This window comes from Danio aesculapii, chromosome 24, assembly GCF_903798145.1.
Source record: "Danio aesculapii chromosome 24, fDanAes4.1, whole genome shotgun sequence".
In the NCBI taxonomy this organism is placed as follows: domain Eukaryota; kingdom Metazoa; phylum Chordata; class Actinopteri; order Cypriniformes; family Danionidae; genus Danio; species Danio aesculapii.
Window position 1 is genome coordinate 34,556,324 of NC_079458.1, and position 24,697 is coordinate 34,581,020.

General features: G+C 36.3%; 1 protein-coding gene across 1 annotated transcript in view; it reads left to right on the top strand.

The window, feature by feature from the left end:
* The window catches only part of actr3b (actin related protein 3B), a 33,933-nt gene extending 16,353 nt beyond the window's left edge, over positions 1-17,580 (top strand). Inside the window, exons 9-12 of the mRNA XM_056450940.1 lie at positions 5-97; positions 12,421-12,546; positions 14,436-14,519; positions 14,600-17,580. Coding sequence (XP_056306915.1) covers positions 5-97; positions 12,421-12,546; positions 14,436-14,519; positions 14,600-14,695 — 399 coding nt within the window. The 3' untranslated portion in view covers positions 14,696-17,580. The remainder of the gene's footprint in view (positions 1-4; positions 98-12,420; positions 12,547-14,435; positions 14,520-14,599) is intronic.
* Positions 17,581-24,697: the final 7,117 nt, after the last annotated feature.

A 24,697-nucleotide genomic window follows, 5' to 3' on the forward strand; every position in this document is an offset into this window, starting at 1 on the left:
GCAGTTTGCCAACCCAGACTTCATGCAGCCCATCTCGGATGTTGTGGATGAAGTGATTCAGAACTGCCCTATAGATGTCAGAAGACCGCTATACAAGGTAGAATACCATTATTTTGCAATAGAGCGCTACAGTGATCAGGCATTTTTGCCCAAAAAAGTTTTGAAAGTTTCCATCAGCCTAGTTCTCTTGACAAACACTCAAGAACACTCGTCAAACTTTGGCTTTTGTATTTTAAGTTAAGCTCTCAAGCTTTTGTGGTCAACAAGTTCATAACTCTTTGACGTTTATAACTCTTTGACGACAACACAGGCTCATTTTGGATATGTACTTCTGTCTATATTTCTGGAGAGCATGAATTATGTAGCCAGAAGTACGTATGGCTGCATTTTATCTTTAAAATGAATGCTACAGGGGCGGTATGATGCCATAGACGGCTTTTGTTTGGTGGTTTTTCCAGTGTTACCTGTTTGACTAGTAGCTCGCCGCATACGCCGATGGACTTGGGGCTGAGTTGATCGTGACGAGGTTCAAGTCCGGCAAAGAACGCATCCAGAAACCTGGTAAAACAAAAGCAAAAAATAAAAATAAACCACAGGATAACAACTGTAGGGTTGCATGGTTTACCAGGACTTCTGCAGCACCGCGATACTATGGCACCAAAATACTGGCTGTGCCACTGTAGTTTTTAAACAGTAGTTTCGTCATAAACGATTCTAGTTAATGTTGCATGTGGAAAAGTCACTAAAATGCTCACACATGCCGGTAAATAATCAATAGACCACTTTATCTTATTTTAATTTTAACAGTCTGCAATAAGACTGCTAAACTGTGTAGAATTTGCACCTTTTATAGTATTGCACATTTTCGGCTGCTTCAAACACACATCTGAATCAGTTGATTTCCGTTCCTGTGAATATGATTTAGCTACAACGATCGCGACAATCTCTTAAAAATAACTCACTAAAGTGACATTTGAAATTAATTTGGATTCTTACCTGATAACACTGAAAAAAATACAATAAATGAGAAAAAAAAGTCGAAAATAGGAACAGAAAACACTACGAAAAGTTTTTTCACTTCATATTTTGTTGAGAATTTCACTTAGTATCATTTGTAATTTAATTTTAATGTATATTGTTGGTCAGTTATCTACAAAATAAACGAAAAAAAATTAACATATGAGATGAAGTCTCAAACACAAACTGTTAACCAAGAGAGAAAAAATGTCTTACTGTTAAAAGCATGACGAAAAATAAAAGAATAGCATATTTTAAACTCATTTTACATGACAAAAAGCATCTGCTTTAAAAACGGAAACTCTGCGTCTGTCCCTGCGGTGCTTAATTTATTCGGAGAGTCTGTAAGTTTGAGCCATTCTGTCAGATAAAAATGCTTAAGACACGTTCATATTTTAAAGAAAGCAACACACCCGCAGTTAAGCTTTTTTTTTAATTCAAGACCCGCGACCAGCACCGCAGATTTCATTTAGTCATCTAATCTTCTGAATCAAGTGAAGTTATCAAAATTTGTTGAATAATGCATTTATATGTATTAACGTGACAGCATTTATTTGTTAAGCCGGTGGTCAGTGAGATTAGCCAAGCACAGGTGGGGCGGAGTTCAAAACGGAGTCGTTGATTCAGACGGGTCATAGTTTTCTGCAGTCATGATAGATGGTTTAGTCAATGATTGATTTATTTATTTATTGCAAAAACAGTCACAGTTTATACAAATAAAACAGAGAATGCCTGTACAAATAACAAGTAATAGGTTTTCCATTATAAGGGAATTATGAATTACATTTAAGTATTATAAGTATTATAGTATTTCTGACAATCTGCTTTATTTCATAGATTTGAGTTATAAATTAAAACAGTATCGCCATACTGCTTGATTTTGTGATACTTCAGCTGGTATAGTTTCGTGGCCTAAATTTATTGTATCATGACATGCCTTTTCTTACCCTTTCCCAGTAATCTTTCCTTCTGATATCTTCATTTCAACACCCTGTATGATCCATTTGAAGACACATGGGGATCTCATGTGGTCAATTTGCATGCAAATAATGCAAATGTGTGCATTATTTTCGTGCTATTGAAGCTTGGGTTGGGTTTTCATTTTGTATAGTTATTATTCCTTTTGTATTTCTTTAAAAAGAAAAATCAAAACAGTTATCAAAAAGATTTATTTTCTTGAAGAGAAATGTTTTAAGTCCTAACATCTAAAAGGATATGAAGATGTATTTATTATTTCTTGAGTTACAAGCTTGCAGAAAAGACGCTCTTTCCCTGCTTTTATTTAAAGGATTATATTGTATGATGTTTAATTATTTGGGAATCAGCAGTGTATCAGCTCATTTTCAATATGTTTGCACATTAGTTTTGGTTGATCAATTTTTAAATTGTATCAGCAGTAAAATTCTGGTCTATTTACGAAGTAACAGACAATTTTGTTACAGGTAGAATACAAGTTATTGCACTTCTAATTCATTTCTACACTGCAAAAAAAGGCTTTTCTTTATTTTGTCTTGTTTTGTCTAGTTATCTAAAAATTCTTAAGTAAAGTAGCATTTTTTACACAAGCAAAACATACAGTGTTCTTTTTTTTTTATCTTAGCACAAAGCCTAAAGCGCATGCCACAAAAGCAAAAGGACATGTCCAATTTCACTTTTGTTATATTTTAAGGACAGAAAATATGGTCTACGCCCTGGCGCATGGTCTAACAGGGTTGTGCTTATTCTCTTAATGAGTTATGGGTGTGTTTTGAGTATAACGTACATTAAACCAATCAGAGTCTCATCTTCCATTCCCTTTAAGAGTCCGTAAATAGTCAGTTGCTATTTACATGGCGGACTGTGTCAGAGGAAAAATAAAATGTTTCACTAGCAAGAACACAATTAATCAGACCATCTGCACAAGGAAAACGAATGAGCCTCCTCCATTCTGCCTCTTCACTTTCTCTTTACTTTACTTTTAATTTTTACTTTACACCTTTAATTTTGTGGATAAGGAAACAGTGTTTTACACACTCCACTGATGACATCATTACCCTACATATTTAATTTCGTTTGTTAAGTGCAAAGCTGTGATTTAAAACTAATAAATTAACTAGTAAATGAACTACTAAATGAACAATAATATCAAAGTGTGGTCAAAAAACTGAGTTCTATCCAAAGACACGTCTTATTCTTATGCCCCATATGGTGATGCATACACCAACAAAACTTGACAGGTGGAAATCTAAACTTGTTTTTATTAAAATAAATATAATATGCATATAATAAATAATAATAATACTAACATTATACAAAAGCAACTTGTCATGAATAAACTGAAAAAAGCCCTCCCGAGGTGAAGAAGGCATAACGGCAGTGTTTTTTTAAATATTTTTGTAGAAAATAATAATTTTTGAAACATTTTAATCCTTAATTTTTTTCATATGTAAAGATATTTGTGTATTGCTGTACATCCTGTGTGTAATAAGTAATGTGTAAGCGTTTGGACCCACATAGGTGAATAGCTAACGCGCTCTGGTCAATGGTGCAGTCTAATTCAGTTCTTTAAAATAGCCAAATTACAGCTGCGCTGATCTGAAAATAGCAACAAATCGCGCCATACACACCTTGCGTCTTATTGCGATGAGTGTATGATAGGGCTCATAGTCTTTTGAAAAGAAATAATATGTAAAAATAAAGTGTAAAACAAGCTAAATAATCTCCCAATGGGGTGAGCAAAATAATCTTGTGTCAAAAAGAAAAAGCATGATTATTTTTCTTACCCCATAGGCAGATTATTTTTCTTGTTTTAAGGAAAAACACACTTAATTTTGACATATTCGTTCTTAAAACAAAACAATATTATTTGCTTGTCCAGAAAATGCTTCTTGATTCTTGTTTTTGCTTTGCTATTCGACAATTTTGCTTGTTTAAAGTAAAAACTCACTTAGTTTAGACATATTATTGCTGAAAACAACACAATATATTTTCACTTGTCTAGAAAATGCTTCTTGATTTAGGAATTGTGAGATATTTGGACTAGAAACAAGATAAAAACTCTAAGAAAAGCAATGTTTGCAGTGTGCATAGCTCTGACAGAAATTCAATAGACATAAAGGCTGTATTACAAACTCTATTATTTGTCCAAATAGAAGTAGAAAATCTCTTTTCAGCAGCACATGATGATCACAGACAATTTATAGCTGGAACAGTTTTTGATTATTATTATTCCAGCAGGGGTCAGTCTTTACCCAGTGAGATCACAGCTACTCAACACTGGCGTAGAGAGAGCCTCAACCAATCCTTCCAAATAGGACTGAACCACTGTGAAATTACCTCAGTATGCATTTCTATATTTCATAACTGTCAGCCTGACTGAATAAATAGTGTCTTGACAAATTCAATTATGCACAGACCCATAATTAGTGCACATCAACAGCGCATTGAAATGATTCTTAATCATTTGCAAGAAAAAAGCTGTACTGTCGATAATGTTGGACTTTGAATGGGAAGTGCTTTGACGCTGTTTTAGGTTTATTTTATTTTATCTTGCTAGCGAAGGCAAGCTAAGCAACAATAAAGGCCTCTGTGCAGCAATCTGTTCCTCTGGGTCGTCTCTAGAAATTACATTCCACTATCTGATTTATTTCTGAGAATAAAGTTTTAAGTTTTTCTTTTTTGTTATTAAGTTACTTTTTTCCTTTACTGACAGTTAGTGGAGCCAGTTTAAAATATAAGACTGTCAGTTTTGTGCTTGGAGAGCAGTTTTATTGTACATTGCATGTTTTTATTATATTTTTTTGCTGTGAAGAAATGTTTAAGGGGGTTATGCAATGAAAAGATGTCCTGACGACTGCAAAATATGTAGTGTCTCAACTGGAGAGCCAATTTTGTTATTTGTTTGTTTAAAAAAAGCAAGTAATGGATTCACTTTTTAGACTAAAAGCACGTTCTATATAATATAAATATGTCTATATGTTTGTATGAATGTAGACTGTAAGATTGAGCAGTGGAATAATTAAATGAAATTGGTTCCTTTGACTTACATGTTTTAATGAAAGTTCATTAAGTTATGTGAACTCAAAAGGCCCTATCATACACTCCGCTCAATAAGGTCCATGCCTTCATGTTGGGGAGCTTTTTTTCAGTTTATTCTTTATTTTTTAATAGTTTGACAACATTATACAATTTGCATTTGTATAATGTTATTATTATTAGCAGTATTGTTTATTATATGCATATTTATATTGTTTTTATAAAAACAATTTAGATTTGTCCACCTGTCAGGTTTTGGAGCCGTCTGCATCACCATTTGGGGCATAATAATAGGACGTGTCTTTGGATATAACTCAGTTTTTTGACCACTCTTCGTTATTGTTCATTTATTTGTTTGCTGGAAATTAGAACTGAATTTAGAAATAGTTTTGAAATAAATCTTTGTGCTTAACTAACTAAATTAAATATGTAGGCTAATGGATGTTCTCAGTGCAGTGCGTACAACACCGTCTGAATTTTGTGAATTTGGACTTACTACTCTTTTCTAATATATTTGTTGTTGTTGTTGTTGTTGCTCATTAAATAGTGTGTGCAATTTTAAATGTAGACATGGGGTTGCATGCAAGAATAGATAAAATGGTTAGGTTCTGATAATGAACTCCATTCATTATCTTCATATGGAAATTGATTTTTAATGATAACCTATAAATCTTTAAAGACAGACCATTTGTGAGCACTTGTTGTTAATCAATATTCTATGTTTTTGCTAAAGACATCAGCTCATATTAGTTTAACTCATTTACTCACAAAAACTTGGATTAATAGTCGATCTAATAATAAAATCAATACTTGTACAGAAAATTAGACATAATTTGAGGCAGCTATTAATAAATTGAAAATTCTTAGATGGCTCTGAATTTACAGTATTTATTTATGGGTTTGAATAAAGTGTTAATGCTCGTTTTATAAAGATCTATTGACATCAATGGAATATGTGGAGTATACCTCGATTTTCAATCAAAATAAACCAAAATGAATCCAATTATCTAATTATTATCAATTATCATTCATTCATTCATTCTTTATTATTTAAGGGTCGCCACAGCGGAATGAACCTCCAACTTATCCAGCTTATGTTTTACACAGCCGATACCCTTCCAGCTGCAACCCAGTTCTAATAAACACCAATACACTCTCATGCACACACATACACTATGGCCAATTTAATTCCTTCAATTCACCTATAATGCATGTCTTTGAAATGTGGAGGAAACCCACGTGAATGCGGGGAGAACATGCAAACTCCACACAGAAACGGCAACTGACCCAGCCGGTACTCGAACCAGCAACCTTCTTGCTGTGCGGTGACAGTGCTAACCACTAAGCCACCGTGTTCCCCCTGAATTATCATTCTCTGAAGAAACAAAACTGCTCTAAATGGCAACATTTGACTAAAAATATAGACATTTAGAACAGTTTTTTATTAAAAAAAATGACAATTGGTTATAACACTCATTCACTTTCTTTCAGCTTCCTTTCTTGCTTAATCAGGGGTCACAACAGATGAATGAATCACCAGTTACTCTGGCATTTTTTTACATAGTACAACTGAGTATAACCCTTAGTGCTGGGAAACACTCACTTTCCCATTTACACACTATAGCCAATTTATTTGTCCGACTCGAACCAGCAGACTTCTTGCTGTAAGGCAATCATTCTAACCACTTAGCCACCATGCCACCCTTGTTCATAACAGTTTCAATTTTATTTGTTGTGATATAAAATCTCTCCTATTCTTCCAATGATTTTGTAACTTCTTCAAAGTTAAAACATTGATTTTGTTGTCTAAAAATGAAAGTAAAGATGTAATATTTATGCAAAATCATTTTATGCAAAATAACCTATCTAAAATAATATTACTCAACTCAACATAGGCTCATTTTGAAAATGTACCCCTATATACTAGGGGTGCTCTGATTAGGATTTTTGCAGCCTATACCGAGTGCCGATTCCTTGACATGGTGATCAATTGATACCAAATACCAATTCTAATGCTTCAAGCTGTATAATGCATTAAGTACATTTTCCCTTTAAGTATGATACTCTCTTTACCTAAGTGAATAAATTAAGGATGTTGCATATAATCCCTTAAACACATCTCTTTTTACCATTTAGGTAGTAGTACAAATATAAAAACCTCTTTATTAACCATAGGCTGTTAAACAAACAGAAACTGTAGGACTTGATGACATCATTAATATGCAAATTGACGCATGACGTAATCTAGTGACATTTGGTGTCTTTTGGAGCAGAACTTAGCGCCTTCTGATTGAAAATAGTTGGCAACACTGCTAACAGCAGTCTCTCCCACCTGCAGCCTGAGAGCAGATAACCCCTCTGCGTACCGATGGCAAATGATTTAGCAGCACGAGTGTGAGGTATTTCCCTTGTACAGTCAAACCGAACTAATTTAACCAAACTATTTAATTTGACCATTTATTCTTTTCTTGTTCACAGTCACAGATATTTTAGTGAAAGTTTCAGAACTTGTCTGCGTTTATTATGTCTGAGAGATTACTGCAAATTCACTACAGATCTGTACTGATATACTGTATTTAAACAGCAATAAAAACAGTTTGACGTGATGACGTCAGTAATATGCAAATTGATCTATGACATAATCTATTGACATCTAGCGACTTTTCAGGCAGAGCTTATTACCTTTTCATTGAAAATAGTTGGCAACACTGATCATACCACCCTGTGGTGTTAGTTTTAAAGACAAAATGCAGCCATATGTAGCTCTGGCTACATAATTCCCGCTCTCAAGAAATGTATACGGGGGCACATTTTCACAAGGATCCTGTGTGTGTATATCAAAAAACTATTGCTGCTCAAAAATACACATGCGGCAAAGTCTTGGGTGTGGTTAAAAATGTCATTCCACCTCCTAACTTCTATCACTGGCTCCAATCTCACAGTAGATGCAGTAGGAAGATTGTGGTGATGTTTTCAATTCAAATCAAAAGTCTCACACTGTCAAAAAGCTTTCAGTGTATCAAAAAAAATTGCAGTGGCCCTGAAAAGGTGTTTTTCACAACTTCAAGCATAGATACACTCGAAATGGTCATGGAAAGGACCTCACAATTCTTTTTTAAGCGTATTAAGGCATAGCTGAGTGACGACTGCTGTCTGCCCAGTGCCTACTACAAACTCTAGTGTCTAAAGTGTATGAGGAAGGACACGTAAAAGCCAGAGTATTATGCCCTATCTGACTTTTCTCAGCCACTGTTAAAAAGTGCACTGTATGCATTTTTAATTGCAGTGCCAGAGTATGTTTTCAATCTCTGAACTGAATTAATTAACAAAGACACCTTAAAGGGAGGGTTCACCCAAAAATGAAAATGTCCAGTTAATTTATTCACCCTCAGGTCATCAAGGAGATGTAATCTTCTTCAGATTTAATGTAAAGAAGGTATTAAGCTGTAATCGTTGTCCTCTGGTATACAAATAATGGAAGTCTGTGGGTGCTATCACTTTGAGGTCTGAACATTATTTACAACTTTATTAATTGTTAGTCACAGTCTGGTCAAATAGCTTTGAGCATGTACACTGCAGTAGGTACTATGAGCGTCGTCTTGCATAATGACATATTGGTAGTAATTAATATTTGCATAAATGTTTTTTTTTTAATCTCAAAGTAGTGACACCCATTGAATTTCATTACAGGGTTACCACACTGTAAAAAGTGATTCGTTGACTTCACTTTTAAAAAATGCGAGTAAAGTGGTTGCTTTTAAAAAGATTAGTTGACTTTACCTAAAATTAGAGTAAACCTGTTGCCTTTAAATTATTAAGTACATGAACTATGTGAATCATTAAAAAATTCAAAGGTTTAAGAAACCCTCAAGTATTTTTTTTTGAGATTTTAACAGATTTGTGTGTGTTGAGCATCAACAAGACAACGTTAACACCTGTCAGCTTTCATTCTGAATAAACCGGGATAATTTTGTCTGCTAATTTCATCTTCTGGGTTTAAAATCATTATTGGGGCAGGATCAAAATTGGGGATGTAGCGCTATCTGTCTGTCCAGTGATGACGCATCGGTTTCTCTTTATTATTCATAGCAGTTTTCTTATCCTATGAGAAGACCCTGCTTCTTAATTATTCATGACTGCTTGTGTTTTTTCAAAGCCAGACTTTGGTATTTAGCTGTTCATGAAAGTTCATATGTGTTTGTTTCCATGATTTACGGGGTTTGTTGCATGGTTTTCTCCGCGATACTGTCAGAGCCTATACTGCAAAGCTGTTTGTGTGTAGCAAGCAGTTTTGTCGGGAGAGCTGTACGAGAATTGGAGAATGGCAGACTTTGTCTTTTATCAGTTGAGTTTATTGCCATTCAGACACATCGCCTGTATCTGTGTTGCTGTGTTCGCCTATGTTCAAAATCCTCCAGATTATCAACATGGTTAATGGTTGAAACAGATAGCGCAAGAGACCTGATGCACTGCTATCCACTGTGTCTGCATTCAGACCCGGGGATTGAGGATAGAATTCTCCCTCATTTATAGTGTTTATATAAACATGATTATATCTATAATGATATAACAAATTGTGGTTAGGTGTATATTCATTCATTAATTTATTCATACATTCATTCATTTATTTATTCATGTTCCTTCAGCTTAGTCTCTCTTTCAGCAGTCACTTATGTGTATACATTATATGAAATTACGAATAACTTATCGTATATGTGGCAGGGCATTTAATTACTTACTGCATTTTAACTTTGTAAACTATAAAATCATGGGTCTCCTCACGGTTTATGTCTTAGTTTATTTAGTCTGATCTTGTGCCCCAACTGACAGTTGCCCCCCTCTTTTTCCTCAGCTCTGCTAGCCATGCCCACTCCTCCCATTACTCACTTTTTTAAAGTAAAGTAACTAATCGACTTTTACAGTGCAGAGGAACAAGCTAAAATCTTTTTTACTTCTCTACTTAAGAACAAAAAGTCACCTACATCTTGGAAATGTTTGATTTTGGGAGAAAAATCCATTTAATACCACACTAGAAGCATTCCTATGCAATCATTGACATCATTTGATTGTCAACGGCAAGTGGGTTAAAACCATAAGGTGGGGAAATTAAATGTAATAAATGTAATAATTTATAAAAATGTAAGAAATTATGATGTATGTCAAAATTAGTGTCTCTAAAATACTCACTCACTCACTCACTCACTCACTCACTCACTCACTCACTCACTCACTCACTCTCCTTTACCTTTTTCCCTGCAATGTCAGGAGTCACCAGAGTAGGATGAACAACCAATTTCAATGGCATATGTTTTACTAGTAAATGTTCCTCCTGCCGCAACCCAGCACCCAATCCATTCACACACTGCGGCTAATTAAGTTTATCCAATTCACCTATATCAAACATCTTTGGATTGTGGGAGAAACTAGTGCATCCGGAGGAAGCTAGGGACTTAATTGCTGTAAGGCATCCATGCAGACCACTGAGCAATCACACTGCCTCCTCTTAAAGGGTTAGTTCACTCCAAAATTACAATTCTGTAATTAATTATTCACCCTCATGTCAACCCAATCCTTTGAGGCCTTCGTTCATCTTCAGAACAAAAATAAAGACATTTTAGATGAAATCCAAGAGCTCTCATCCTACATAGACAGCAAAAGTCCAGAAAAGGAACCAAGAACATTCCTGCAACCCAGGCTCATTCTAAAAACATATCGCTATATAAATTTCTGGAGAGCACCAAATATGTCTTAGGAGCTACGTTTTTGCCGTTTTTGTTTTTGCAAATCCACCAGAGGCCGCTGTGTGTGCTTTTTAAGATCTCAAATTTCTCTCGCAAGTGCCGTTCACGCCTGCTGTTCTCACGTAAATCCACCAGAGGCCGATGTAGAGTGACTGACTGATTGAATGACTGATTCAACGACTGACTGACTGACCGATTGTCTGACCCACCCTCCTCCTTCCCTAAACCCAACCAATAGTGTTTTCAAATGCACCGATTGACCCACCCACCCACTTCCCTAAACCTTTCCCTAAAGTTTTCAAAAGCAATCCAGAAAAAGAAAAGCCCTTGTCTGATTTTTACAACATTTTCAGATTTGACCCCCCTCATGATTGTGAAGTGCTTTGGGTGTATGGCCATACACGATAAAAGTGCTATATAAATACATATTACTTACAGTACTTACTAATTAAAGAGTTTAGATGCCAAAACCTCTAAGTGCCATCTGAAATTTTCTTCTAATATTACCATTTTTCTCAGGTTCCTTTGTCTAGATTCAGTAATTTCACTTTTATGGCAAATAATAGATTATTTTCATTGCCTTTAACATGAAATAACTGTACACACATAAGAGGCTGAGAAAAATGCTCATTGTAGAAGTACATTCTAGATGGCACTTAGACTTTTTGCATCTGAACTCTTCACTTGCCTACTTACAAAGTTGTTTCTGGAGCTTCGTATAAGTATAGTTGTACCACTGAAGTCACAAGGATTGTTTTGACAAAATTTATGGTTCCTTTTTTGGACACCTTGGGAACATTACTTTATATGGAGGATGAGGGAGCTCTTGGATCTTTTCTAGAATATCTTTATTTGTGTTCTAAATGCAATTGAAGGTCTCAGGGGAATGTAATGGCATGAGGGTGAGTAATTAATGACGTATTTTATATTTTGGTTGAACTAACCTTTAACTACATTTGGCCCTCAATGTAAATTAAAAGTTGTTTACTCAGTGAAAGGGTCTAATACCATGGTCCGGTTTTGAAAACTCATCATTAAAGATGGAATAAGGCAGCTACCAAGATGACTCTCTTCGAGTTTAAGTAAAGAGTGAACTCTAAGCCCTTTAATGAAACACAAATCTCCTGCAGATTCCCTGTTATAAGCTGACCTCAGTCAGCTCATGGTCATGTATTCCCAGCATGCAGCTCTGCTGGCCTTAACCAAAATGTAAGATTAGATTCTTTGAGCAGTATAAGTGGGAAATATCATTATATTGGTTTTATTGTTTATTTATTTCTGTTTGTTTTTATTAAACACACTCTTTGGAATGGAAGATTTATTTACGGACAAAATATGAATTATAACTAGTTTTGCTGTATTGTGTTTTTTGTACAGTAGTAATTTTATTACCCAAGGATGTTTCTTTTCATTTCAGTGATTCAATATCTGTCGTGTCTTGGATATTCATTTTTTATTCAAAATGTATTGCACCTTCATATACAGCGGATAATGCTTTGTCCTTGTCATAAAATGAGTTCATTCAGAACGAAGCTAATTTGTACTTGTTTATAGAGCGTTTTGCATTACTCCGTTCATAATTTATATGCTTGCATGCAGTCTTTTGGATGAATAATGAAAAGATATTTCCAAATAATGTGTGCTTCAGAACATAGTCCTGTCGGGTGGCTCCACAATGTTTCGGGACTTTGGCCGCAGGCTGCAGAGGGACCTCAAGCGTGTTGTGGATGCCAGACTAAGACTGAGTGAGGAGCTCAGTGGCGGCAGAATAAAGGTCTGATCTCATTACTGTCTCACAATTTCTCACTCAATGCCCACATTCTTATTGTGTTGTTGTGCTTTTTTAATACTTGTTCTGTTTTAAAATGTGGTGTGGTGTTCCTGCTGCACTGCGCCAGTGGCTAATTTGTAGGGATAATTTTAAAGAAAATGTTTTAGATAAACGAATATTTCTTGCTGTGGTTATTAACACATAATTGTCTATCAATATCAGGTGGTACAAACATAGAACAACTTCAAAATAGTTTCACTTTAAACATAAATTGCACATTGTTATTTTTGACCCAGTCAGTAAGTAATACACAGGTGGGTTAAAAGTAACACAACAATATGCTTGCTTTACTGGCTTAATATTGTTTATTTTAAATATATTTGACAATGACATTGTTAATATGTTAACTGCAAAAATATTTTGTCCATTCTCTTCATTCACTTTCATTTAAATTTCAGTTCCATCAAATGTTTTTAAAAGTAGCCCAACAATAAAGATATTTATTATTTAAAATACATTTTATTATTATTGCCAATATGCATTATTTTGATAAAAAAAAAAAAAACACTGAAACACTGCACACTCTAATGTGGAAGTGAAAACTAAGTTATGGCTATTACTTGCAGTGGGACATAAACCATGTTACTTTTGTCCCCACAGGAACTCCTGCCACATACATATATACAGCAGTTTAGTTCAGTAAATAGAAAGAAGAAATGCCAGCATGTGTTGAACTTTTTCCTTATCGCAAACACAACTGTGAACTGGTAGTGTTTGTGCTGCTTTGGCTTTTTCGTGGGTAATTATTGTGAACACCCGATTGCAACAGAGAAATACTGGGAAATCTCTGTAGACTGAAAATGTGAGCTAAATCACCTGTTTTTTTTTTTATCACTTTAGACATTATGAGAATCATTAAAATACTAGCTCTAAAGTGACATTGGTGAAGTAGCAACGGTTTCTGCTGTTCTGACATCAGCTGCAGATGTGAATGAACGGCAGAAGAAAGTAGTTCCTCATACAAAAAGTTGATTTTCTTTTTTTATATACACGATTATGCCGTTGAACTGTTGTATAAACTCAATTTCACTCTCGTAGCAGTGCAATGTGGTTGTATATCGTCACTGGGACACTAAGGCTAACACATGCCTCCCGCCAGTGCTGATATACAGCACTGCTACTCGTGTGATATTGCTCATACGTTCAAATTTCAAAAAAGCTGAATATTGCGCTCTGTGGGTATTCCTTTCATGAACACATAATGATCTATTTTTAAACCTCAAAAATGTTTAGAAGTATAAATAAAATCTGCTCAATTAAAAGGCTGACTAGACATTTTTATATAGTAATTTCTGCTTGTAATAGTGCTACTGTGCTAATTTTATTGGTTTGTGTTTTTGGAAGACAGCATAATCTTAATTATTGAATTAAATTTAAAAAGTCTAACAAATGTATATTATTTAATATAAGAATAAATAATTTTTACAAAGCATTTCCATGTTGGTGCATGCCTAAATTATGCAGATAAGTATTTATAAGTAGTATCACTAGCGCTAAATATATAAGTATGTATTGAAACATAATTAACATTGGCACTTTCAAAAAACAACTTATCAAATTAGTAATCATATTAAATCTGTTATTTAAAGCAGTCACAGTGTGATAGCTGACAATCACACAAACAAACACACACACACACACAAACATATATACAGTATATATTTGCTTATTACAGTAGATTTAATGAGTAGATTTAGATTAAGATTTAGAAGTAGATTTAGATTTAATAAGGTACTGCATATAAGACAGCTGCTTGTGTCGACTAAACTTAGCTATGGAACTTGCTCTTTTTATTTATCTGATTCTTTGAATGCTTCTGATTTTTCTTCCAGCCCAAGCCCATGGAAGTGCAGGTTATATCCCATCACATGCAGCGATACGCAGTGTGGTTTGGCGGATCTATGCTGGCTTCTACGGTAATGTTCATATATTGCATTATATTTCTGTCTCTTTACTTTGATTGACTGCTGAATCACTAATTCATTTTCGTATTTAGCCTGAATTCTTCCAGGTCTGCCACACTAAGAAGGACTATGAGGAATACGGACCTAGAATCTGTCGCCACAACCCTGTCTTTGGCATCATGTCCTAGTTCTGGTCTTGCACCCCCTTGTAAGCCTAGATATCAATTCAATCGATTTATCACCTCCCTGTACTACGCTTTGATTGCCACTCCTCTTTGAAAAGGAATAATTCAGGCTTTGACAAGCTTAGAATAGAAAGAACAAAGCTTTTTGTTTATCAGTGAAAATGTCAAAGCCAGGCACAGGGGTATTATGTGGATTGGATCGGGAGACTTGAGGCTTGTGCTTTGATAGCAAGCGCTGATGTTCAATATTCCAAATGCAGCGTGCAAGAGAAATTCGAGAATCGCACATTGACTGCAGCCTGTTCAAGTGAAGCCGTTCAGTGGGGTTTGTTTACTTTGCAACACATTCAGTGTATTGTTTGTGGTATAAAAGAATAGACCGACCCAAAATTAATATTCAGTCATCATTCTGTTTAGGTACAATATTTATCTGTTTTTTCTATAATACACAGATCTATAATAGGGGATGCTTAGCAGAGGTTAGCCACATAGAAATCTGATATGGCTAAAATCATTCTGAAAACGTACTGCTATATACATTTCTGCAGAGCGCCAAATATGTCCCAGGAGCTATGTTTTTTTTTTGTTGCAGTTTTTGTATTCGTGAATCCACCAGAGGCTGCTTTGTACGCTTTTTGAGAGCTCAAATTTCTCTCGCAAGTGTCATTTGCACCTACTGTTTTTGCGTAAATCCACCAGAGGCTGCTGTCGACTGACTGAATGACTGACCGATTACTGACCGACTCCCGTATTTTACAGTTCTTTCCCGCTATCGTCCCGTAAAAGTATTTTCCCGTATTTATCCTGTAATTCCAGTCTTTCTCTGAAGGGTGGCAAATAAACATTAAAGAGCCGATCCTCCCTATACGCAACCCATACTGCCGAACCACCAGGGGCCGCCCCTTGTTCTTAAATTTCGCTTTGCTTAAGCATGAAAACTCTTTGAAATAAATATAAAAACCGAGGGATTCCCTTTCCTTTTCATTACAGGCGCCGTCTCCCCTTCATATGCAAACCTCAAAACAGTCATACAGTGGTGCGTGACTGTCGATTCTGTACACGTGTTTTGAAGTGGAGCGAAAGTCTGGGTTTAGGATGCGTGTTTGAACAGACATATACACATAATTAATAATAATAATAATATCTAAAGATGTCGATCTTGGTGGGTTTTTTTTTTTCAAATACAACTAATTTTTCCCTAAAACCTCCGAGAGACTTGGAATGCCTGCAGAACGATATCAGGGTGTCTCATGCAGCACTTTAAGTGAGGTTACATAGTTTATTTGACTCCTGATACCTGGCACCTCGCATCAGTATCAGGCGTCACATCCTGAGTGGAACTTCAGGATGTGATTCAAGTGCTTGTGCATGAGTTTTCTTTTATTTATGCTCATTACAAAGACAACTTGCTCACAAAGATATATGGTTCCAAACATAGTGGCTAATTTGTATGAATTCGTACAATCTCATTTGTACAATTTAGTACGATTTGCTTATCCACCAATGACGGTTAGCTTTAGGGGTGTGGTTCGGGACCACGCCTCCTTTTTAAAATGGTTAATATTCATACGGCTATACTCGTACGAATTAGCTACTAAACTGACAAAGCGTAAAATAGTTGTTTCCTCGTGAGATCACCTCAGTTTGGTATGACAGGGCACACATGTGGTCTTTCTCTCTGAGAAGGCTGTCAAACAGATGCTGATTCTTGCTTCTGGATCGGATGAACTTAATAGTTTGCTATTCCGCCATCCAGTGGATACAATTAGAACAGTAGTTTCTTTTATTAAAAAATTGCAGCTCATTTGTATACTTTACAGAATCATCTCGTGGGCCGCATTAAACCAGTTTGTGGGCCTGATCTGGCCTGTGGGTCGTACATTTGACACCCCTGATCTAGAGCGCATATAGCGCTATATGGGGGTGAGAGTATGCATATTACTCTGAAAGCCAAAATGATGACTTGGACACCTCTATGGTCTTATGGACCATCCACTTGCACATGTCAGTTAAGTCACTGAGACTCAAGTGCACTAAAGTGCCAATACTAAAGCAAGCTTGGACTGCAATAGTTTAAGGTGCCATTTGGGAAAGGTCTAGAGTCCACTTCAAGAGTTGAGCAAAAGTAAGCAAATTACCCTTGTGTGTGGCAGTTTTGGCTGTGGACAAGATCTTTATGTGAAATTAATTTCGATAGTCACAGACAGTCACAGAATATATTTTCTAGCAGGAGCTAGCCGTTGAATGTATATGCTGCTATTGCAGTGCATTATGGGACTCAATGGGTGCACTTGATGAGGTCCACTGTGATTTCGGCCAAAAATTTAGAAATAATTGTCCTGAAAAATAGAGCACTGTGGGAATCTGTAAAGCTCAGAAACATCCAGGCAGATGTGTTTGGTGAGTTTGGAGCCAAACTCTGCAGGACAATGGCTCTGGAGTGGAAACCCTCGCTGTAAAGGTTTTTTTTTTGTTTGTTTTTGCTGTGATCTGTATGCATGTCAAGGTGCCTGAGCTTTTTTCCTGTACCAGCCTTGAATGAAAAGTAGAATGTCAATGAATTGTACATATATAGATTTTTCTATGGTATATGCTTATTTATTTCAGAATTAGTTTATATTTGTATTAAAGTGTATAAATTTGGGTGCAATCAGTTAACATTATGCATTTGAAGCAGTATATTCATATCGGAGATGACCTATTTAACTAATATAATTGGTAAATGTATATTAAATTATTTTTGCCAAGAAGAAAACTTATTTTATCCCTCAAATGCACACTATTTATGTACTGTATGTTCAACGCGTTGTAGTAAAAAGCACTGTTACAGCTTCAGTCTGTCTTTTGCTTGAAGTATAGTTTGACTTGGTGGCTTATTAAAGGAAAAGTTCACCCAAATATTTTAATGCTGTTGTCTTCTCTGTTTATGTTATTCATACTTGTGCAACTCTATAGTAGTGCACATTTTGTATGTCTCCCTTATTTGACACAACCCAGCAGGCACAGGACGTCAACATGACATCAGATTGACGTTGTACCCCAATTTTGTGGGGACATTGCATTTTCTTTGGAAGTTAAAATTGGCTTGATGTCAGAACTGACAGGCTGATGTCAATGTCCAACGTCCAACCTAAAATCAAGCAAATATCAACATCTAATGATGTTAAAGCTTAAAGCTGTGTTGAATTTAAACAAACAAATTAAATTGAGCAATGTTCAACTTAAATTGTTTGTTTAAATTCAGCCCAAATAAATTGGTTTCAACCACTTAACGTAAAAAAATTTAATAAATCCAAGGAATCATCTTTGAATAATTTTTTTCAGAGTGTGTGAGCGTTTCCACTATGACGTCTATCAGATGTTGGATTTTGGATGCCATACCTGACGAATAAATGTCAGCATTTGACATCAATATGACGTTGGTTTAAGATGTTGGAATTTGGTCGCTTTCCAACACAACCTAAAATCAACCAAATATCTCTGTCATTTAACGTCGTTATTGGACGTCAAAATAACGTTGTCCTTAGACGCTGACTAGACATTGAATTTTGATCACCTGACCTCACAACTTAAATCTAACTTAATACTAATGTCTTATGACGTTGTTTGCTTTCTGGGAAGGATCAGTTCATGAATCTCTCTTTTAACGAGTTGACGATCTGAATCAGATGTCGTAGGTTAGGAAGACATGCGAAATGGACCAAAATTGAGAACCACAGGTCTAATCTTATTTCAATGATTTATGCTAAGCTAAAAGTGCCCCCACTGGACCCAGAGATCGGCTGAATACATGGTAATTGGTAAAACTCAACAGTTCAACTCAACTTAAGTCCTTTAAAAGTCTTTAAATGTTTTCTGAATGAATTCTTGTACTTGTTTTCTAATAATTATTATGTGATTATTCATAAATTTGTTAGGTTATGAAATGTTGTAATATCCCTTAATATGGAAAATTAACTACCACAAAGCCATTTTTCCGACCTCCTCTAAACCAGCTTTTTTGTTTTTATTTCGGCCACTTAATTAGGTACACCAGTCCAACTGCTTGTTAACGAAAATTTCTAACCAGCCAATCACATGGAAGCAACACAATGCATTTGGGCATGTAGACATGCTCAAGACGATCTGCTGCAGCTCAAACCAAGCATCAGAATGGGGAAGAAAGTTGTTTTAAGTGACTTTGAGTGTGGCATGGTTGATGATGCCAGACGGGCTCGTCTGAGTATTTCAGAAACTGCTGATCTACTGGGATTTTTAAGCACAACCATCTCTAGGCTTTACAGAGAATGGTTCGAAAAAGAGAAAATATCCAGTGAGCGGCAGTTCTGTGGGTGCAAGTGCCTTGTTGATGCCAGAGGTCAGAGGAGAATGGCCAGACTGGTTACAGCTGATAGTTACTCAAATAACCACTTGTTACAACCGAGGTATGCAGAAGAGCTTCTCTGAATGCACAACACTTCAAACCTTGAGGCGGATGGGCTACAGCAGCAGAAGACCACACCGGGTGCCACTCCTGTCAGCTAAGAACCAAAACTTGGAAAAATTGGACAATAGAAGATTGGTAAAACATTGATGAGTCTCGATTTCTGCTGTGACATTAAGATGGTAGGGTCAGAATTTGACATTTTTGTCAACAAAAGGAAAGCATGGATCCATCCTGCCCTGTATCAATGGTTCAGACTGGTGGTGGTGGTGTAATGATGTTGGAGATATTTTCTTGCCACAATATGGGCCCATTAGTACCTATTGAGCATTGTGTCAATGCCACAGCCTACCTGAGTATTGTTCCTGACCATGTCCATCCCTTTATGACCCAAGTGTATCTTCTGATGGCTACTTCAAGCAGGATAACGCACCATGTCATAAAGCTTGAATCATCTCAGACTGGTTTATTGAATATGACAATGAGTTCACTGTACTCAAATGTCCTCCACAGTCACCATATCATGGATGTGCAGCCGACAAATCTGCAGCAACTGCATGATGCTATCATGTCAATATGGACCAAAATCTCCATATTTCCAGTACCTTGTTGAATCTATGCCAGGAAGGATTATGGCAATTCTGAAGGCAAACGGGGATCCAATACGGTACTAGTATAACGTGTACCTCATACAGTGGCCAGTGAGTGTATATAGTTTTCAGTGGATTACATATTCTTCAGCAGTACCTGAAAGAGAAAGAGAGAGGAAAACATCACTCCAAACAGCATGTTTGTACTTCACATTTATATATTCAGCTTTTATCCAAAGCGACTTAATTTGCAAAAGCTGCACATTATGGCAGGCAGAAGACAAATTAATTTAGCCCAATATTCTAACTTATTATTTACTGTTTTGGTCCATTCAAAACATGTTCAACAACACAGGCTTTGGTTTTTGATTTATATTGCAGACTTTGAAGTCAGAAGGTTATTCATTTAGACTTTCACCTTAAAACGGCAAAGCAGCTTGCGAGAGGATATATAAAAGCTTTAAAACGCAAACAAAATTGCCGCTGTCCATTAGTACATCATTAGCGTTTGTTTTGGGTTAGAATAATTGCATTTTTTTGTACCAACTTACACAATCAACTGTGTTCAGGAGCCAGAAAGAGCTGTGCTAAAGCCATTAATGAAATATTCAGCGGAAACATGCTGATTATCTCGGAGATGCACAGCCAGGGATATATTGGCATGGCGTTTTGGGTAGCATAACACAAACAGGACGACTGGCACACAGCTGGGCCCCGGGGAGCCGAGACGCAGGATGCCAGGATTGTCAGAGGGCAGCGGGAGTATCGACCATGCCACTTGTGCACTGCCAGCTGACACATTTGTATTGACAGACCGTGATGGATGCCAAACTCGCACACTCTTACAGGGCTAACTGGCATCAGACAGAGAGGATATGCAAATGGTTATGTTTATGGCACAAGGCAACATTATTTAGCATTTTTATTCATGAGTTCTGTACTTACTATTCATTATGCGCTACAATTGATTGCTCTTTTTATCTGCATTTTCTCTCTCTTCTTGAAGGCGAGATATTTTCATGCATCTTTAGGCATAAATATCCTTTCAATTAAATGACAGGAGTCTCCCAGTGTTGCAGCAATATAATAAAAATCCAATTTTTTTCTCAGAGCTGAAATTTAATTTACAATATTTTGTAAGTATTTGCTTCTCAGCCCTTTTAGATCTACTAATATTTTCCCGGTAATCCTTTCACAGGAGACAGCCGCGTTCCCAAACAAGACACGAGTTCTCTGACATTAATACTGACCTTTACTTTAAGGCTTTCTAAATGAAATGTTCGTCCGCCGTCTCATCAAACCGGGGCTATGAGGTTATGTTTAAGGCAGGCTTACGAAGCCTTGTTGGAATTGCAGATGAATTTGAACCATTTGATTACTTGCACTGCACTGATCAGGTAGAGGGGTTTTATTTTCACAACAGTTCCCTCCACGCATCTGTTTGAAACTGAATTGAAATGCTAATGCATGCTGAAACAGAGTGGGAGAATATGTAGAACATTTGGTGGAAAAACTGTTTAAGATGGCTTTCAGTTAAGAAGAAATATTTATAAAGCTGTAGATGATGAAGTATGCTTCAATATAACTAGCCAACACTGTTCAAAATATCCGTAAGTTAGCAGTTTTATGATTCATGTTTATAATTTCCTCACTTTATTTATGCTTTTGTATTGCATTATGGGACTTTGATCTTTCTTCCAACAACTTTTAAGCTTGAAAAGTTCAAAAAAGGGACTTTTATTAACCATTTTAATAGTTTAAAGTGATCTATTGTCTAGGTTGGAGTTTGTAAAAACTTGTAATAAAACTGCCAGTACATTTTCTGTTATTTTACAGACTTATTTCCAGGCTCATTCTGAAAACGTACTCCTACATACATTTTTGGAGAGCGCCAAAAACGTCCCAGGAGCTACGTTTTGTTTTGGTGAATCCACCAGAGGCCACTGTGAACACTTTTTCAGATCTCAAATGTCTCTCGCAAGTGCTATTCGCACCTGCTGTTCTCATGTAAATACACCAGAGGCCGCTGTCGACTGACTGAATGACTAACTGACTAACTAACCAGTCGACTGACCCACCCTTCTCCTTCCCCAACCGATAGTGTTTTCAAAAACACCAACTGACCAGCCCACCCACTTCCCTTAACCCAGCCAACAGTGTTTTCATACTGACCTTTACTTTAAGGCTTTCTAAATGAAATGTTTGTCCGCTGTCTCATCAAACGGGGGCTATGAGGTTATGTTTAAGGCAGGCTTACGAATCCTTGTTGGAATTGCAGATGAATTTGGATGATTTGATTACTTGCACTGCACTTATCAGGTAGAGGGGTTTTATTTTCACAAATAAATTTCCCTCCACGCATCTGTTTGAAGCTGAATTGAAATGCTAATGCATGCTGAAACAGTGTGGGAGAATATGTAGAACATTTGGTGGAAAAACTGTTTAAGATGGCTTTCAGTTATGAAGAAATATTTATAAAGCTGTAGATGATGATGTATCACACAATACTTATCTCTCCTGCTGTAAGTTAAACCAAGCAACATGAAAATATTCGTAGTCTTGGCTTTTAGTCATTACATTTTTTAAGTGTAGTCTATTTTCTCACCTAAAGACCAAACAGAGCTTTTTGTGTGGAATTAATTGAAGCAAATAATTTATATTTGACTGGTTAACATCAGGCCTCAAATGTGTCCTGTGTATTCACATGCCCTGTGGTTAAATTCCATTGCTGTTATCCTCTGGAGCCTTTAAGATCCCTGGGCCGCTCTATTAAAGCGTTAGACAATGAAATGCATGAGCTCCACACTGGCCATCACCTGTCCAGGGCCGTGGCACATCACATGGATTTATGGGCCTTGATTCAGCAGCCATTACAGGAGGGGTATGGTCACTCTTGAAAACAGGACAACATAAATCTGGCCGCTATGCTTTTCTCGTGTTATTTAGATAGCTACTTAATCCAAGGAGAACCTCCAATGTTCGCTGCTCAGACATTTATCATCAAAGTCAGCCTTGGTACTGACAGCTCACATATCTCAGCCATCTTCCTCTGTATCTCTAGCAGCTTCGGAATGGTGTGGTTAAAGGAGCACGTGCCAGAGGTTTTCTTACTATATGGAGATGAAAAGCTGTGTATTTCTCTTTGAAAAAAGAAAGAAAGCATAATGACTAACTTAACCTGTAGCCACCTCTGGCAGCGTTTTTTTTTTTATAACTCTTTAAAACAGCCCCTTTTAGGATTTGATTTAAGTTGTCCCATTTTGGTCACTGTCACTTTAAATTAAAACAAGATTGTGCTTATTTTAAAAGAGGACGGAACAAATGTCTATGCATTAGTAAAGCAGGAGACTTAAAGCAGGAATTATATCGCTGTGAAAAACTGGAAATGTCAAAAAAGTCACTTAGAATATAGTAGTCTTTGGAGACTATGGTGTTCATTTGTGCCTTCTAAGGCCCTGTTTACACTAATACGTTTTATTTTTAAAACACATAAGTTTTGCTACGGTTACGCCTTTCATCCACAATACCCTGAAGTTTTCGAGCCTTGAAAACGGAGCATATTGGAAATGCTGAAGAGACTGTTTCATTTAAAAAAAGTGTCAGTGTGGACAAAGAGCATAGAATACTCAAGACATGTCACTCGTATACTTTTGAATGGGGAAAAGTGTAACTGTGAATATGGCAAATGAATCCCCGCCTTCTAGTACAGAAGCCAATCAGCGATGGCTATAGTATGACAATCCTTCGGACGAGGGGCTCAGACTAGGCGTGAGTTTCTGCAGATTTAGTGTAATTTTGTCAGACAGTTGTTGTTTAATTTTATTGGTAATTTGCAATAGAAAATGTAATTGTAAATAATTTTGAGGAATTTGATGTTTCCCCAATCAAACTGGGGAATACTGCCCGAGAGGCGTTTCAAAGATGTCCGTCGAGTGAAATGACTTGCTTTAAAGGGACTTTGGTGTGGATGGGGAAATCTAAAAATGGAGGTGTGGCTGCAGATATTCACCTATCTAGTATTTTTTTCAATACTACGTGCACAAAGTTCAGTCTTGCACTGTGTCCATAAGTTCAGACTTTGCAAGTTTGATATGGAAAACAAACTCCCGAGGACACGTCAGTAAATCTTCAAAGGAAACAGTCTAGACTACTTTATAATGTCATTCACATCACCCTGGCAACGTTGCTTCACTATCTCAACAATAAAATAAAAACATGATCTAAGGAACTGCCTATTTTCATTTTGAACTTAACAGACTCTAAAAATGTTAAGACATCGTGTTGCTACATATATATATATATATATATATATTTATATATATATATATATATATATATATATATATATATATATATATATATATATATATATATATGTGTGTGTATGTATATATATGGATATGTATATGTATGAGCGTCATCTTCACTTTATGCATATTTATAACAAAACAGAGCCTAACATTACTGCCTTCTTTAATTTTCTTCGATACAATAAGTTTATATAATATAGGTAATAAAGTCAAGCAATCAGTCAATATGCAGAATCAGTGTACGTGGATAATTTACATAAGGATCAAAATGCATTACCTGAGAACAAGTAGTAGATTCAAAAGACCAAAGAGTCGTTAGATAGAGACAAGATGAATTAAATATCACATTAAACAACTATAGTGAGATGAAATCCAGCGAAATATCCTTGATGAACTGTCCGATGTGCGCCACTCTCATCTGGGGAGGTGTGCTCAAAGCACCCGCTGACTGCCTGGAGCTCAGACGTGAACCACCAACTGTTGTCAGGTGACCAATGATAAATAAGGGACGTAGCTGAAGCAAAAAACATGAATGAATGAATGAATGAACGAACGAACGAACGAACGAACGAACGAACGAACGAACGAACGAATGAATGAATGAATGAAATGACAGGCTACTCACAGCTGTGGAAGGAAAGGTACATACAGTATGTTCTCCGTCATCTTTTATGTGTGTTGT